This window comes from Aspergillus udagawae (assembly GCF_001078395.1).
Source record: "Aspergillus udagawae IFM 46973 DNA, scaffold_1, whole genome shotgun sequence".
In the NCBI taxonomy this organism is placed as follows: Eukaryota; Fungi; Ascomycota; class Eurotiomycetes; order Eurotiales; family Aspergillaceae; genus Aspergillus; species Aspergillus udagawae.
The window spans coordinates 188,098-204,842 of NW_025091264.1; the positions used below are offsets into that span (position 1 = coordinate 188,098).

Here is a 16,745-nt window from a genome sequence, read left to right on the forward strand (position 1 = left end):
TGCTCTTAATCCCAAGATTTCTTGGCATCACTTCTCCAAAATGCCCGAAACAGTCCCTTCAAAGCAAGAAATGCATCACATCAAACACTCGGACCTCGAGAGCTTCATCCACAAAGTTCTCACAGGCAACGGTGTCCCGGAAAAGCATGCTACCATCGTGGCTAACTGTCTCGTCCAAGCCGACCTCCGCGGCGTGGATACGCACGGCGCAAACCGCATTCCCTCATACATGCAACGCATACGCCAGAAAGTCCTAGACCCTTCGGCATCCCCAGAGCTGCAGCAGATTACACCAATAGCGGCGCTGGTAGACGGAAAAAACACCTTCGGGTTCGTCGCGGCCCATTTGGGCATGCAGCGCGCGTGCGAGATGGCGCGAGAATTCGGCATCGGACTAGTGTCCGTCAAGCACTCGAACCATTATGGAATGGCGGCCTGGCTTGTCCAGCAGGCGATTGATGCGGGGATGATGTCGCTCGTTTTCACAAATTCCTCGCCCGCGCTGCCGGTCTGGGGCGGGAAGTCGAAGCTCATGGGCGTTTCACCAATTGCGTGTGGAGCTCCTGCGGGGAAGGAGAGGCCGTTTATACTTGATATGGCGCCTTCGGTTGCGGCAAGGGGGAAGATCTATAAAGCTCTCCGGCGTGGGGAAAAGATCCCCACGGATTGGGCGCTTGACGCGGAGGGGAAGAGGACGGATGATCCGGCCAAGGCGCTGGAGGGCGTCATGTTGCCGATGGGTGGACCGAAGGGGTCTGCCCTGTCGATTATGATGGATGTGTTTTCTGGAGTGCTTTCAGGGTCGGCGTTTGCGGGGCATGTGACGGGTCCGTATGATCCTTCCAAGCCGGCAGATGTTGGGCACTTCCTGATGGCTATCAGGCCGGATTTGTTTATGAGTTTGGAGGACTTCAAGGAGCGGATGGACTATCTCTATCAGCGTGTTGTTGGGTGCGAGAAGATGGCAGGCGTGGATCGTATCTACTACCCTGGGGAGATTGAGCAGATTAACCGCGAGAAGCGGTTGGAAGAGGGTATTCCTTTTACGGAGTCGGAGATAGAGAAATTGAATCAGGAGGCGGAGCTGGTGGGCGTGGAGAAGTTGAAGTTTGACTAGAAAATGTGAGAAGAGGAGAGAAAGACTCCCATAACATCAATGAAATAATTTATGTAATACTCCAAAGCTATACCCTCCCAGTGGACGAAGTAATCCCCCCATCCACAACCAACTTCTGCCCCGTGATATACCTCGCCTCATCAGACGCCAGAAACAAAACCGCGTTGGCAACATCCCAGGCATCCCCCATCCGACCCATTGGCACCTGCGTTTCCCTCTTCCTCATATACTCATCCTCATCGGCCCCGGGTGCATACCGTTTCGCAAGCGCCTTCGTATATGGTGTATAAATCAAGCCCGGCACAACCGTGTTCAACCTCACATTCCTCCCTGCATAAATCACAGCCGACGCCTTTGTAAACTGCATAATTGCTGCCTTGGTGGCCGAATACGCAACCTGCGGTTTCCCGATGTACCTCATCCCAGCAATACTTGACACATTCACGATCGAGCCCCCAGTATCCTGCTTCGCCATAATGGGCAGTACAAAATGGCACGTCAAATACACGCTTTTGAGATTGACATCAACCTGCTGATCCCATACTTCCTCGGACATCTCTGCCGGACACCCAGGCTCCGATCTCCCCACATTATTGATGAGGATGTCGATGCGGCCATGTTTCTGCATGCAGCCGTCCACCAGTGCCTTGACAGAGGCGGCGTCTGTAACATCTGTTTCTTGGATGTCGCATGTTCCCCCACCAGTCTCTATCCGAGCCTTTGTTCGCTCAGCCGCGGACAGGGTGCGGTTTCCACCGTAGATAAGGGCACCGTTTTGGGAGAGTTTCGTGGCGATTGCGGCACCGATACCCCAGCCATCTGGGGCGGTTTGGCCGAGGCCGGCGATAAGAACGACTTTATTATGTAAGTTAAGCATTGGGGCGGTTGGAGGTTAAGAGAATAGAGGGAATACAATTGATCTTTTCCTGGGGTAGTTTGGATTTAATGCTGTATATTAGGTCTTATCCTTCGCGGGATTTCTCCGTTTGTTGCGGACCGTCACCGTCGGGGCATCTCCGTCGGATATCTCCCCATGAGGTTGTCTGGTTCGGCTCCATTCTTTCATCAACCCGGTAACTTTACCAGGAAAGTCAATCGCTTTTGTGTTCAAGCCTGTGAGTGTGTCAAAATTTCTCTTTCATATATTCCGTTCCGCCAGTCGGAAGCTCGCTCTGGGTACCCTGCTAACACAAAATATGGCATGTGCCATGTTACCTCGGCCTGGGCCAACCGACATAACTTGCCACGTATTGGACAAGCCGAGCCAAACTCGTTCCTCTATCTGAACACACTTTCTTTCCAGGCTTTCACGTTCCCTGTATCCACCATGACCGACAGCGTTCTCTACGAAACTTCTCAAGATGGGAGAGTCGCATACATCACCCTGAACAGACCGAAACGCTTTAATGCCATTGACTCGTCCATGCCTCAGGAAATCCGAAATGCTGTGAGGCGCGCAAATGCTGATCCCATGGTTCGTTGCATTGTGCTGAGAGGGGCAGGTCCAGGGTTCTGTGGTGGTTACGATCTTGAGATCTTTGCCGAACGCGCTGCGCGGGGCCAAACCGAGGGCAGCCAGGACGTTAGTAAAGGCTACGATCCTTTGCGAGACTACTCCATCATGAGGGAAAATACAGCCTGCTTTGCAGAGCTATTCTATAGTGCAAAACCTACCATTGCACAGATTCACGGTGCTGCTGTCGCCGGCGGGAGCGATATTGCTCTGTGCTGCGATCTTGTTGTTATGGCCGAGGACGCTCGCATCGGTTACCCGCCCGCCCGTGCGTGGGGTTGCCCCACGACTGCCATGTGGGTGGTGCGCGTTGGTGTTGAGAAGGCTAAACGAATGCTCTTCACCGGAGATCTACTAAGTGGCAAGGAGGCCGCAGCCATGGGCCTCATTCTGAAGGCTGTTCCAGAGTCTCAGCTAGAGAAGGCCGTTCAGTTACTCGCAGATCGAATCAAGGATGTTCCTGCCAACCAGAACTGGATGCACAAGCAAGTGATCAACAGTTTTGTGGAGGGTCAGGTACAGAATGCCCAGAAACTTGCAACTGTATTTGATGGCATCACAAGAAACTCGCCTGAAGGAGTCGCCTTCCAGTTGCTTGCCAAGGACAGAGGCTTTAAAACTGCTATAGTTGAGAGAGATGGACCAGGAAGGACAGAGGAGTATATCAAGATGTGGAAAAGTGTCCTTTAAGTCACGTCGCTCTTATCCTGCAAATACAACAACTGTTGTCTTAGTTATCCTTGCTTGACTTATTAATATTTATTCAACCGGGTCTATTCTGCGTTGTACATACCTCTAAGAGTCTTCAAGCTCCCCGTTCTTCGTGTTGTCACAACCTGCGATCCTTCTTGACCCAGTCAATGCTTTAGGAATCAGTCTAGCTTAGACCAGAATCCGGTCGGATCGGACAGAAATGCGAAACGCAACCAGATTCTCTAGATTGTATCTTCATTAGGGCTGCCTTGCGCCGATTTTGTCTCTGCTGGGTAGAGTTTCCGGATGATACTATAGCCCACATGCTCTGTCTGTATTGGAAGACGTCCTCGACATAGTAAGTTAAGATTAAGCGGGCAGCAGAGGAAGATGTCGTATGGGCAATCATATCTGATTGGAAAGTGATTTGATGTACTCTGCATATCTTTTCGCGGCTACTGCGCGCCAATGCCAGAGTTATTGCTGGTGGAGCATGTTCTGCAGAAGTGTTGTATCATTGCGAGCATGCAAGTGGCTACCGAACCCGAGCGAATCAGAGCCACTGGAGTAATGTTTGAGAGTCATTCGTATTCGTATCCATTGCAGAATTGAGTAAATGCACCCTGTGGGTATGTATGAAAACTAGGGCCCTCTCAACTATGATTACGGACTACCTCGGATTTGAAACCTCTTCGTGACTCCAAATCCATTTGAAACCAGGTTTCTGCTTATAAAAATCTCTCGAGCTCTCTTCCTGTGCTGAGGAATTATTATGAATACATGAGTTACTATGAACCTTGACGAGAAGGACTGGGAAATTGCTTGGGCGGTCGAAAATCCCGACCATGTGCGTGAGCTTCTGTCCTAGGGGCACAAGCCATATGCTTTTAATCTTTGCGAAGCAGCCCGTCACGGGACTCTATCCACAGGTGCAGTAGAGACTGTTGAAATCCTGCTGGCTACTGGCGTTGTTGATCTAAATGCTAGGCCAGATTACGCGGATCTCACTAATGTGGTAGGAGTAGAGAAGGACTGGGTGAGTAGTAATAAGAGTGCTTTACCCCCTGAAATCTATAAGGATCCTGATGAGTGGTATCCTCTTCATCTTATATTAACATATCCATGTTACCCAGCAGACCCATAAGTGCAGAAAAGGAACATAACTTAAATGGTAACAGCACTCTAGTAACAGGGTGCTGACCCTTACGCCCTCTTTCACCAGATAATCAGGATCTATAACTATTGGTCACGCTTCCCTGGCGAGCCACAAGATGATAAGGTCATTGATAAGGATGCTAACCTAGGACTTACCTAATGTAAGCATTACAAGGAGCGTGAGTAATACTTACTCTGTAAATTCTATTTAATAGACTTAATTCAACCCTTATTCCTCTATAAGTATAGCATATATAGCATCATACACTTCCTCCTCCAAGAAGGAGAGTTTATTAAGCCAGTACTTAACTTCTTAGGTAGGGATCTAGATATTAAATATAGAGATCCTTAGGGCTAAATGCTTCTCCTCTCTGCCTATTAGAGTGCCTTAGGTACTGATGCTGTAATTAATAGCATGTATCTAGATGTGTTTATTAGGGTAAACTAGCATGGAATTAAATATAATCTATTCCCTTAGCTTGACAACTGTTATAAAGTAAATAAGATTCCCAGAGTAACCATGACCACCTTACTAGGTATACTGATACTACATAAATATTTTGTTAATTAAGGCGCAAATATGCGGGTAGTTAATAACTATAGAAAGAATGCATTGCATCATCTTCTTAAGGTGTAATGGAGTGGATGCAGATTGGGTTACATCGTTACCTTTGCATTACATCTATGTGTGATCCCGTCGGCAGTTACGAGAGCCGTTCTTTGCCGGCGGGCATGTTCCATACCCCTTCGTAGCGTTGATATCTCGCCATTGTTGTTTACATTACGCTGTTAGGAATGTACGATGGCTCCTAGAGTAGATATATAGCGATGAGCCGGCCCTAGCTTGGGAGAAGGCAGGTCGCAGCATACGACTGCTCCCCATCTCCCTCTAGCTGACGATGGCCGCTCACTACTACTACCCAACGAAGAAGTGAATAACATATGTATGATATCACCTACCTACGTCTACGCATCATGGCCGAAGTGCCATCGAACCGTTGGTGAACGTATATGGGAGCGTTTCCTCCTTGTCTGTCCTGAGGAAGACAAGGATTAGTCTTGTATTAAGGGGATCAACTAAATATACCATTCCTTTCCATCTCATAATCGTTACCGATCCTTACCTAGTCAACAGGTTATCTACCCTGCTAAGTAGATCCTTCTTAAGGTAAAATATTAATTATGCTCTAGTTAGCTACCTGTTATCTGTGCCTCCCTCTATTATATAGCTAATAACTTTGGTTCCCTTGTCAACCAGCCTAATAAGGCAGGTATATATCCTTTCATTGCTGCTTTATCCCGCATTCAAGCCTACTAGTTAAATACTGAGCATCTCAGGACACTTAAAAGTGTAATTAATAATCTTCTAGCAGTAGGTGTAGATCCCCTAGTCAGTAATCTGCGCAATAATACTGCTCTGCATTACCTGGCACAGAGCTAGCTAGATGACTTTAGTATGCGCAGGGATGGATAGTAATGCCTATGCCACATACTTCTAGACCGCGGTGTTAATCTAAATACTTAGAATCTGGATGGGCAATCTACCCTTGAGTTATATTTCACAGCATTTAAGACCTCTCAGTATCAGAATCAACAGGGATATAGGTGGAATGTATAGCAGGATATAGATGAGCCATACGCAAATAAAGAAATCCAGGAGACCCTAAAAAGGCTAGGATAAACTTAATAGTATAAGACTCTAAGGGCCAGACACTGCTGCATATTATAGCAAGGAAAAGAACACTAAGAATATATAATAGGCTTATACTTCTTCTTTTAAAGGGTCTAGATCCTATGGTGCAAAATGCAAAGGGCAAGATAGCTATTAATGTTATAATAAGTCTTGAACTAAGCAGAGAGTTATTCTATGCCACTATTCTGAAGGACTATGTTAAAGGACTGAATAGCTAGATTAGTATTAATTAGCTAAGGATCCCCACTTCTTTTCTCTCTATGTTTACTTAGATGAGGTGTGTTGCCCTTCAGCTGAAGTTTTGGAGCTTGCCAGCTAATATGCTTAGGTAGTGTCATTCCAGTTGGCCGTAAGGAATCTAGCAGGCAACTGGGAGGCGCAGGTGCGTCTAATTTTAAATTATGAAGATCTATGCTGTTTTTGTATAGGCTTGGACAATTATAGGAAGGTAGCAAGATATCTGCTGCAGCTTTGCTCACATAGATGATGAGAGAAACTTGCTGTGAAGTGCTTGAACTGGTGCAAATTTCATTAGCAAGGTCTCTGAGTTTAGAATACACTGAGAATTGTAACGTCTTAAAACACGAGCGACTTTTGAGGACCTCAGCAGCAGCTGTTTTTGATTCTGTGTGGGGTCCATTTGCGCTTCAAGCCTCTGAAATCTTCAGCGACAATAACAGGTGCTGTAACAGGATAGAATGAGAGCGACTACTTCAGGCGTAAAGCCTTGGAATTTCAGGTCTTTTATATATTTCTATGCTCACCTTCCCGGCGCGACCGAAGTCCAAGAAAACAAATGCAAAACACTTCTCAAACACGAAAGTGCATTCCAAAATAATCTCCACACCTCGTTTAGGATAGGCGGCGATTGCCTGCAGGTAATCTGGGATGAGCGGATGATCAGTGGATGATCAGCGGGTGATCAGGGTACAGTGGGGTGCAAAAAGTATTCGAGACGAAAGGCAAAGTGGGTCATGGTCAGGCACAACTCTAGCGCCTCAGACAATGTCATGTGACTGGGACTTGGTCCAATTTCAAAGTATTGGAGCGTGATCGTATGGGCTGGGGAATCCGCACCACAGTAATCTGTTGCACTCGTCTTGCTGAGACTGATATTACACGTTCATAAATAATTATTGAACTGGCCAACGCGTCCACTTGCTCAAACGAGATGGCATAACCCATGACATGCCTGATTAAGATCCACTTAATTTTGTCTGCCCCGTGTACTATGTAGAGGTGAGTTGAACGCTCTAGGATTAGGGATGAGCCTCGAATATTTTGTTGCTCACCCGCGAAAAGCCACCGGGAATACTGTTGAACCCTGAATCAAGAGTCTAGGCACCTTTTTAAGTCTCTAAAGTTCACCACAGAAGTGATGAGCGTGCTTCCGGCCATGTGTAGACCAAGGTTGTCTGCTTCTGAAGACAGAGTCTCAGACTCTTCGCCAAGAGAGAGGCTCCTTTGCTAAGATGCTTGAGGCCTGGATATGTTCGGATATATGCTACGTAAGGTTACCTGGAGATGACCAAAGACGTCTATGGCTCATTACGGACGTGCATTTCCCACATTCTCAAATTGTTGTCAGATTCCACAAGTGCTGGAATTTGGGTGGCGAACTCTATCTGCAACCAGAACAGTCAAGTCATATCCGCCCATCGGTACTTCCAGACATGACCACTGCCGGTTTTCACAGCCTCCGCATTCTTTGGGAAATTCACTTCCTATGGAATGACCTGCCAGCCTCGGCTCCTAAGCTCTGAATGCCCTGGAACTGCCGACTTTACGTCTCAGTACGATGTTTATTTCTTGCATGACTGAATTTCGCCCACTAACCCAAATGTCAGAACCGAGGTTTCCTTGCTGACTGTGGTATTGTTCTCCATACCTTCAGTAATCGACAGGTAATGGCGTTGTTTTCGGAGCTGATGAGCACGATGACTCCTCTGGTCTACTCTTTTCTTGGCCATCAGGCGGGCAAATCCCTCTGCATGTACCGGACATGTTGGGAGCAGCGGGATCAAACCTAGGAAGCCTGTACATCGAGATATGAGCTCCGTCGTTGGTTGGACAATGAGAGCAGTAACGGTCTTTCCCTCTTTCCCCACTACTGAAACTTCACAACTTCACACCGACAGCCTGCTCCCGCTAACCACGTCGTCGTCTTGAGCATAGGCGGGCCAGCTTGACTGAGGCAATGAACATCATCCGGGCTCTTCTGCCCCTGGTGTAACAATATCGAGGCCAACGCGACTATCCTACTACTTCAGAAATGCCCCCGAACTGCTTGCGAAGCAGCCATGCAGAGCTGCTAGGTAGCGCATGCAATGAGCGACTTCCCAACTGTTGCTAAACAGTCACAGTGTGCCCTCCGAGGACAAGGCCAACGAAACTACTCGACGTCCAGAGATACTTCCACTGTCGGAGAGAACGAATTGGGTCATAACAGAGAATTCCGCTATATGTTACCAGGGTAACGTTGTGGTAGGCGTTGATGATTCCAATATTCCGAAACCAAGTTCCAGTCATTATTGTTCATTGGTGAGGAAGGTCGTCAGAACTGGTATGGGCATAAGTTGGAGGGTTTGATGGAAGAGTCTGCTGGGGACGATGTATTCTTCTATTATAAAGTGGTCCATCGCCCCTGCCCGATGAAGAGGAGTAGTCCCTCGATAATTCGGCGTTTGTAGCCTGACATTCTTACACCGAATCTTCTGGAGCACGGTATGATCTCCGGCTGTAGCCAAGCGCCGAATGACAGTGTTGACCTTGCAATCATGCTGGAGGTAGTGCTGTCTGTCGTGTCCATCCCAGTTTCTGTCCCTACGACCATATCCTCCTGTATGAGGGCCACGACCCCTCGGCTGATTCTTAGTTCTCACAGAGCATCTAACTTTCCTCTAGAGCACAGTATAAATTAAACGCGACTATGGCAATCCAAACAAGGCACGGCACTTCTGGATTATGCTCGCTTTGCAAGCTGAGACTTGAGATATGTTTATGCCCCTCTCTGCCAAGCTGCAATATCAGCCGGTGTTATATCAATATTTTCCGTCGTCATGGCCTGGAGCTTAGATAACTGCAAAGGCGCTGGAACCGGTCAGTCGGTGGTCAACATGAATATGCAACATTATTGCAAGGGCATGTGAGAAGCAGATTGAAGACAGTACGTACTTGGGCGCTGCACGGCTTCTGCTCCTGCATGGACATGAATGACACCCGAGTCGACATACTCCTTTGTGGTGACTCCGCTGTGTGAGGCAGCACCGAGAATCACTCGAATTCGGTAGCGGCCTGGCTGTACAACGCTCATAGGGCTGAACTTGGCAAATCCGCTTGTTGTGTTCCCGTTTCGATTGCGCACACTGGATGTTAGTGTCCCCAAAGGTCTGGTGGCCGCTGCTGCTCCTGTCTCGCTCCTGAGCGATGCGTACGCAACCATGTGCTGGACTGCTGGGTTGACTTTACCCACCGGCCTGACTGCCACAACTACTGGCAGGGTAAATGGCGTCCCAGGACGAACAGCAGCTGGAGGCTCAATCTCAAATGTGATACTAAACTCCCCAGTGGAGCTTCCCTGGGAACACCCTCCTTCGCTCTGGACCATTTTCGCAAGCCTATCCTGTTAAACGTCAATGTGGTCTTGGTTACCGTACTGGATAGAGCAATTCAATAGAGCCAGCTTGGGTACAACTTCAACAAAACAAGTAACCTATGTGTTTAGCCTGAAATGAGCGATCGGCGAAAGAAGGAACCCAACACAGCACAAGCGAGAGAATCGACCGGGCAATGGAAGAGACAATCAACCTTGAATTGGCAAGCAAAAGGTAGGTTAATAATGGGCTCATCTACATGTATTGAATTTTGTGTCATATAGATTGAACCCTACTAGAAACGGCATGATAAAAATATTTCCAAATTGGAGGACAGAGCTTAATGCCGCCTTAGTAGGTTTGCTACTGCAGACCAGGGAAGAAGACTAATCTTCATAGCCCCCTTGAAAAAAAGGAAGTTGAGGCCAGCCAAGAAACTTACTGGGTTTAGACCCAAATAAATCAGCCAAGGGGGTGGTAGTAAGTGAGATAAGTGAAGCTTGGAATATTTGAAATGATGGAAATTTAGGTTACTGGTCATTCGTACTCGTATCCATTGCAGAATCAAGGAAAAGCTGCTGTGGCTATGGGTATGAGAACGAGTACTCTTTTAATAAGTTCTTGAGGAATCGTATCCCCTGTAATCCCTTTGTCCATTTGCTCCAAGAATTAATAAGATAAAGTTAAACCTAATGGCTTCTCAAGCCATGAGACATAATGTCCTTGCAGCCATGTAGGCGAGGCCCAAATTAGAGACTGGGGTGGGTTATGAGGAAACATTGAGGTCGGAGCCCAACGAAGAGTACTAAGTACTTGATGGTTGGAATAGACGCTCTTAAGAACACTTTTGAACGCTGAACAAAGGTGCACTGTCATTCCACAAGAACGGCTTTAAATCGGGTGATTCTCTGTCAGTATCACTTCCAAGATCCTATAGCTCTTCATAAGAAATATGGTGCTGAAATAGTGGTGGTTGGTGGAACACCCTATTCAAGAAGACCTTAAAGGAGTCCACAAGTTCCTCTCGGGCCAACTGAGGCTAATTACAAAGAGGTGAAAAACCTCGTATTCGCAGGTAGCATGATGAAACACTTGGGTTACGCCTGCTCCATAGTTAGCCCATGGTACGGTGTGCTGTCGTCTATCGGTCAACGGCCGAAACAATGGAAATCAACTTTAACACCAATCCGCCAAAGGGGTATGTTGCCTGAGAGTCAGGTCCTGCGCCCGGTCCAGGGAATGAGTTAAATTAACAATAACTTCATCTGGGCCATGTCTGAATCCAGGGCAGAGTAGCTTAAAAGGCTTCGTCTATCCCATGAAGAGGATGCTCATTCAATACACCAATCATTCATTTTTTTTTGGTTCTACTCTTGGTCCCTATTTCCATTCTTTCAGATTTTTAGTCATTCTTTATCTCAACATGAGATATACTGCTCTCTTTGCAGTGGTCACATCTGCTTTGGCCAGCACCGCCGCGGCCATTGGCGTCATTGGAGCCGCTGAGGGATTTGCCAAGGGCGTTACAGGTGGTGGAAGTGCTAACCCGGTTTACCCTACCACGACTGATGAGCTGGTCTCATATCTTGGCGACAGTGAAGCTCGCGTCATCATCCTCACTAAGACGTACATTCACCTTCCCCCGTCTCTCCAAGTAGACGACAGGATAAGATACGCTAATAATGAACTACTAGTTTCGACTTCCGCGGCACTGAAGGGACTACCACCGCTACCGGCTGCGCCCCCTGGGGCACCGGCTCTAAGTGCCAGCTCGCTATTAACCAGAACTCTTGGTGCGACAACCAGTCCGGTGTTGCTAAGGCCAGGGTTAGCTATGATAATGCTGGTATCCGTGGTATCACTGTGAACTCCAATAAGTCCTTGATCGGCAAGGGCAGCGCTGGTGTCATTAAGGGTAAGGGTTTGCGGATTATTAGCGGTGCCAAGAATGTCATCATTCAGAACATCGCGATTACCGATATCAACCCTAAGTATGTCTGGGGTGGAGACGCCATCACCCTCAACAATGCTGATCTCGTCTGGATCGACCATGTCACTGTAAGTTCTACCAGCCCTAAGCTGCATCAGCATCACTCCTCACAGGAGAGAATGGTGCTAAGCGGTAGATACTAGACCGCCCGTATTGGTCGCCAGCACATCGTCCTCGGCACTCAGGCTGACAACCGCGTCACTATATCCAACTGCTATATCAATGGTGTCTCCGACTATTCCGCTACTTGCGATGGACATCATTATTGGGGTATTCTCCTTGACGGTTCTAACGACATGGTCACCATGAAGGGTAACTACATCTACCACACCAGTGGCCGTTCTCCTAAGGTCACTGGTAATACTCTGCTGCATGCTGTACGTTCCTCTTCTTCGCCCTTCTGTGTGCACGTCTTCGGCCTAACAGATGAAGGTCAATAACTACTGGTATGAGAATTCCGGCCACGCCTTTGAGGTCAGTTCTGGTGGGTACGTCCTCGCCGAAGGAAACGTCTTCCAAAACGTCAAGGTTGTTGCCCAGTCACCTATTTCCGGTAAGCTCTTCACTTCGCCCGATAGCACTACCAACAAGGTCTGCTCCGCCTACCTTGGCCATACCTGCCAGGTCAACGGCTTCACAAGTTCCGGAACCTTCAAGCAGGCAGATGAGGGTTTCCTCTCCAAATTCAAGGGCCAGAATATCGCCTCTAGTTCCGCCTACACCACCGTTGTCTCCAGTGTTACCTCCAACGCTGGCCAGGGCAAGCTGTGAGGAACTGTATTGAATTATGAATGAGAAGGGATTGAGCAAGGAGACAGCTGGGAGCACTTATACCAGGTAACATTTATATTTGTGTGTGTATATAGTGATCACTGGTGATCCCTTAGATTCCTAAGCTGTTCACAGACGATTAATGTACTCAAGCCACCGTGCGCCGCGGTTTCGCCCCCTTCTCAAGACATCATGCTATTACAAAGGAAGAAAGCCAAACTCATCTGCTAGGTATAGGTAAACGAGGAATATCAATTCAGTATGAGGTTGTACAAGGAATGCGGCATCTCACAAAATAATCCGACGATTACATACCCAGTGCGCGAAGCAGGAGAACCAAAGGCCAGAAAACAGCAGTTCAAGACTGTACGCGAAGATTTTATTGGGGAATTTTTACTTTGCTATGGGAATCTGCAGAGTTTTGAGGTCATTACTGTAGTAGAGCTCCGCGAAATACCTCTTACAGTGATTCGGGGGACCGCAAATCTAAATTTTCCAGCACCCAGCGTAGTACCCAGTGTGGTAAATCAATGGCATGTATATGTTGATTTGTGGAAATTTTTGGGGGATGATTCCGAATATTGTAACTCAACTAACGTCATACTCTATGCTTTGGTGATCCCAGTTGCGTATATTAAATTGATCAGCTGCTTCCATGTTCCCAGATTTTCCAAAATATAGCTCTTCATGCTTTGCTGGGCCTTAGGTATTCTAAGTCCGAAATGCGTCTGCTTACTAGTGTCGTACTACTCCCAGCAAACACAACTGTGGTAGCTTCTTTAACGCTCCCTATACCCCAGGAATATGGATATTGGTGGCTGCTTGTCTGTAAGTATTTTCAGCTGTCTGTTTTGAATCTAGAGCCAAGCACTTCAGTGCTCTGAGTGCTCGTATTGCATCCGGTGAGGTATGACGGGGCCAACATGCCTCGTTTGGGGTTGCTCGGTCTTCAGTCCCTGCAACGAAAATTAACATGTGAAGGTGTTGACAAGGGTTGCTCCCCGTGATTAAGTGAACACCTACATACCCTGGTATAGACTCCGCGAGGAATGCCCAATTGGTGGGTATCCACTCTGTAATGTAGCTACGCTAAGACAATCCGAAACAGAAACTCCTCCAGCATCTAGATAGACTGCAATTTTGCGCAATGCGTACTCGGCAAGTCACCGCATTCAGGGTATTCGGGGAATTATGAGACCGGCATATCTAACCAACAGGGTGCGTTGAGTAACCTCGATGAGAGAACAGGATGGAGAATTCCAGTTGTCGCCCCGCGTTTTTCTCCACACATCCCGCAGAGTGCAGCGTGAAGGCATCGGCTAATTTGCAGGGATTAGCATGTTAGGAAGACATGACCAAGTGATGCGTACAGTATCAGCAAATCGAGATCATTGTGGATGCCGAAGTGCAGGATGAAGACAGTCAAGGACAATGACCGAGGTTCCTCTTGCCCTGCGATTGCTGGAAACAGGGGAAGTTGAAACTCGCCGTGTCATTAGTATAAGCCTCTACTACCCGCCTACCTCAACATGTGCGACAGAGCTAATGAACCTAATGAAATAGATCCTCCCACCGGAGCAGAAAAAGGGCAAATGTTTTGCACAAATAATATATTTTTGTTTTGCGACCTCCTCAGCAGTACCAGCAGTTGAATGAATCACGCATATATAAAGCAAAACTGCTTCCTCGTATCATGCTTCTTTTCTCGCCATTCTGAGATCGACTTGAGATCATTCAGTAGCCATGCCTTCCTTAGCTTTCTTGGCTGTAGCGTCCTGCCTGGCACCCTTGGTGCATGGCTATGCCAACCCGGGGTCATGTTCTGGAGCTTGTAACGTTCATGACCCTGCCCTGATTCGAAGGCAGTCCGACGGAAAATACTTTCGATTTTCTACTGGCAATAAGATCTCCTACGCGTCGTCCTCTTCCATTCAAGGCCCATGGACTGTGCTAGGCTCTGTATTGCCGAGCGGATCGTCGATCAACCTCAATGGAAAGGACGATCTTTGGGTTAGTAGTTCCTCAGTTGACACCTTTACTTTCTATTTCATTCAGTCGAAGTTCTTGTCTGACCATCCCTATATCCCCTGTATATAATGCAAGTCTGCAGACAGCTTGCTGCAGCATCCCTCTGGGTTAAAGTCTGACTCAAACTGAGTAGGCACCGGATGTCTCCCTCGTCAACGGCGTCTACCATGTGTATTATTCAGTCTCAACCTTTGGATCCCAATCCTCTGCCATCGGCCTTGCAACATCCTCAACCATGGACTTGAACTCATGGACCGACCATGGGTCAACGGGTATCCAATCCAGCTCCTCAAAGCCATACAATGCAATTGATGGCAACCTCTTTAGCGATGGAGGAAAATATTACATGAACTTTGGTTCCTTCTGGCATGACATTTACCAGGCACCTATGGACTCAGCCGCAACCACCATTTCCTCCTCAGCCCACAACATCGCCTATAATCCTTCAGGAACCCATGCCGTTGAAGGATCATTCATGTACAAGCACGGTGGTTATTACTATCTCTTCTTCTCTGCAGGCATCTGCTGTGGCTATGACACATCCAGGCCGGCACCCGGACAAGAGTATAAGATCAAAGTCTGCCGATCCACCTCGGCGACTGGCAATTTCGTAAGTAAAGGAAGGAGAAGGCGTCGCATGATGTAACACTGATGGTGTCCCAGGTTGACGCTAGCGGTGTCGCTTGCACGAATGGTGGCGGCACTGTTGTCCTCGAAAGTCATGGAACTGTATACGGACCTGGTGGACAGTATGTCTCTTCTTTGTTCACATTCGCTCCGTGACTAAAAGTCATCAAAGTGCTAATTGTAATTCTTCGCAGGGGAGTTTTCACTGACCCAAGCCTTGGTCCTATCCTTTACTACCACTATGTCGATACCAAGATTGGCTATGCAGACAGCCAGAAGCGATTTGGATGGAATAAGATTAATTTCTCCAGCGGATGGCCCGTCGTGTGAGCAAGTGGTACTTTTCTACCGCTTGCTTAAAGTGTGAATGAACCGGCATCTTCGTTCGAGCTTGAAGGATTCGAAAGTCACTTAGCAATAGGTATTATCTTCTCTCATATATGGAATGAATGAGCGCATGCGCAGATGATAAAGTAATAAGTAGTGTAGGCTTGGTGGAGAGAATTCACTTCGAGAGCGGGCAGAGGGAAGTGCACGCGGTTGGACTGCCAGAGGCCGTCTGTCTGCCCTGCTCAAGCCAACTCGCTTCCCTTCTATTGAAATAGAATACCACTAGGCTAAAAAGGTGTCCGGACTATTCCTATCAGTCTAGGGTCTCTATATATTTTTCAACACCTTCCCATTTCTACTAGCAGAATCTACCCCTCACAAATACGACTTTGGACATCGAAGCATTGCCGTCCCAATCTCATGCAATAACTTGACATTTGAATGATACATCCAGAAAGAAATTCTAGTCATCTCAGCCCGTATCTATCCTTGAAACTGGGTTTAGGGCTGTATTCCCGTTGCCACTGGCACCCCTGTTGAAGTATAATGGAGTGTGTACACCATTCTTTCTGGCGGTTTAATGAGGTACACCTTTCCACGTTCCCTGCAAATATTTTCGAACATAATTGGTCACCTTCGGATTCCGGACAGGTAGATTAATGCTCGTAGGCTCAAACTTGGGACAAAAACGCAGTTTCTGTGTAGAATCATTTTTTCTACCTCACAGCCTCGTTGGCTCCTCCGCCAACCACGCAAACAGTTCATGATTTGTGGGTCAGACCTTCAAATCTCTTGGCACAGCTGGGAGTTGGGTTGTGGATCTCGTATACTCGTTTTTATTACCGATTATGGTAGAATAGGAAAAGAAGGCGGTCAGCGCAAAAATTGCCACCCATGTTTCTACGTCACAAACTCCATCCGACAAAAAGTATCCCTGGCTGGCTTAGATAGTCAGGACGGAGAAACCCAGAGTACCTTGTGATAATTGTAACGTCTTTCCTGTAACACTCTCCACCTCATCCAATGCCTCAACGTCGGCCTCACCATAAGTCCCGACATGGCTGTAAGGCCTGTAAGCGCCGCCGAGTGAAGGTAAGGGAAGTCTGATATGTTTGTTAGGAAAGTGTGACTAAGTCGTGATTTTGAGTGCGACGAAGCCCGGCCTGCCTGCTCTAATTGTCGATTGCGACGCGAATCCTGTGATTATGACACTCAGCTTCCATTTATCTGGGCAG

At 47.6% G+C, this 16,745-nt stretch overlaps 6 protein-coding genes across 6 annotated transcripts; 4 read left to right on the top strand and 2 right to left on the bottom strand.

Moving 5' to 3' along the window:
* Window positions 1-40: 40 nt before the first annotated feature.
* On the top strand, window positions 41-1,117 carry Aud_000046 (Ldh family oxidoreductase; the record flags this gene model as incomplete). Its single annotated transcript, XM_043285563.1, has 1 exon — window positions 41-1,117. One exon carries the CDS (start codon window positions 41-43, stop codon window positions 1,115-1,117), a length of 1,077 nt encoding a protein of 358 aa, XP_043141498.1.
* Window positions 1,118-1,184: 67 nt separating this feature from the next.
* On the bottom strand, window positions 1,185-1,994 carry Aud_000047 (SDR family NAD(P)-dependent oxidoreductase; the record flags this gene model as incomplete). The annotated part of the gene is made up of 1 exon (XM_043285564.1): window positions 1,185-1,994. One exon carries the CDS (start codon window positions 1,992-1,994, stop codon window positions 1,185-1,187), a length of 810 nt encoding a protein of 269 aa, XP_043141499.1.
* Window positions 1,995-2,444: 450 nt separating this feature from the next.
* Window positions 2,445-3,320, top strand: Aud_000048 (uncharacterized protein; the record flags this gene model as incomplete). The annotated part of the gene is made up of 1 exon (XM_043285565.1): window positions 2,445-3,320. The coding sequence occupies one exon, from the start codon at window positions 2,445-2,447 to the stop codon at window positions 3,318-3,320; it is 876 nt and encodes a 291-aa protein (XP_043141500.1).
* A 5,849-nt stretch (window positions 3,321-9,169) lies between these two features.
* Aud_000049 (uncharacterized protein) lies at window positions 9,170-9,778 on the bottom strand (the record flags this gene model as incomplete). Its single annotated transcript, XM_043285566.1, has 2 exons — window positions 9,170-9,261; window positions 9,346-9,778. The coding sequence occupies 2 exons, from the start codon at window positions 9,776-9,778 to the stop codon at window positions 9,170-9,172; spliced, it is 525 nt and encodes a 174-aa protein (XP_043141501.1).
* Window positions 9,779-11,187: 1,409 nt separating this feature from the next.
* Aud_000050 (polysaccharide lyase family 1 protein) lies at window positions 11,188-12,525 on the top strand (the record flags this gene model as incomplete). Its single annotated transcript, XM_043285567.1, has 4 exons — window positions 11,188-11,390; window positions 11,459-11,822; window positions 11,898-12,131; window positions 12,187-12,525. The coding sequence occupies 4 exons, from the start codon at window positions 11,188-11,190 to the stop codon at window positions 12,523-12,525; spliced, it is 1,140 nt and encodes a 379-aa protein (XP_043141502.1).
* A 2,096-nt stretch (window positions 12,526-14,621) lies between these two features.
* Window positions 14,622-15,510, top strand: Aud_000051 (arabinan endo-1,5-alpha-L-arabinosidase; the record flags this gene model as incomplete). The annotated part of the gene is made up of 4 exons (XM_043285568.1): window positions 14,622-14,627; window positions 14,687-15,163; window positions 15,217-15,302; window positions 15,375-15,510. 4 exons carry the CDS (start codon window positions 14,622-14,624, stop codon window positions 15,508-15,510), a joined length of 705 nt encoding a protein of 234 aa, XP_043141503.1.
* Between the last annotated feature and the right edge of the window lie 1,235 nt (window positions 15,511-16,745).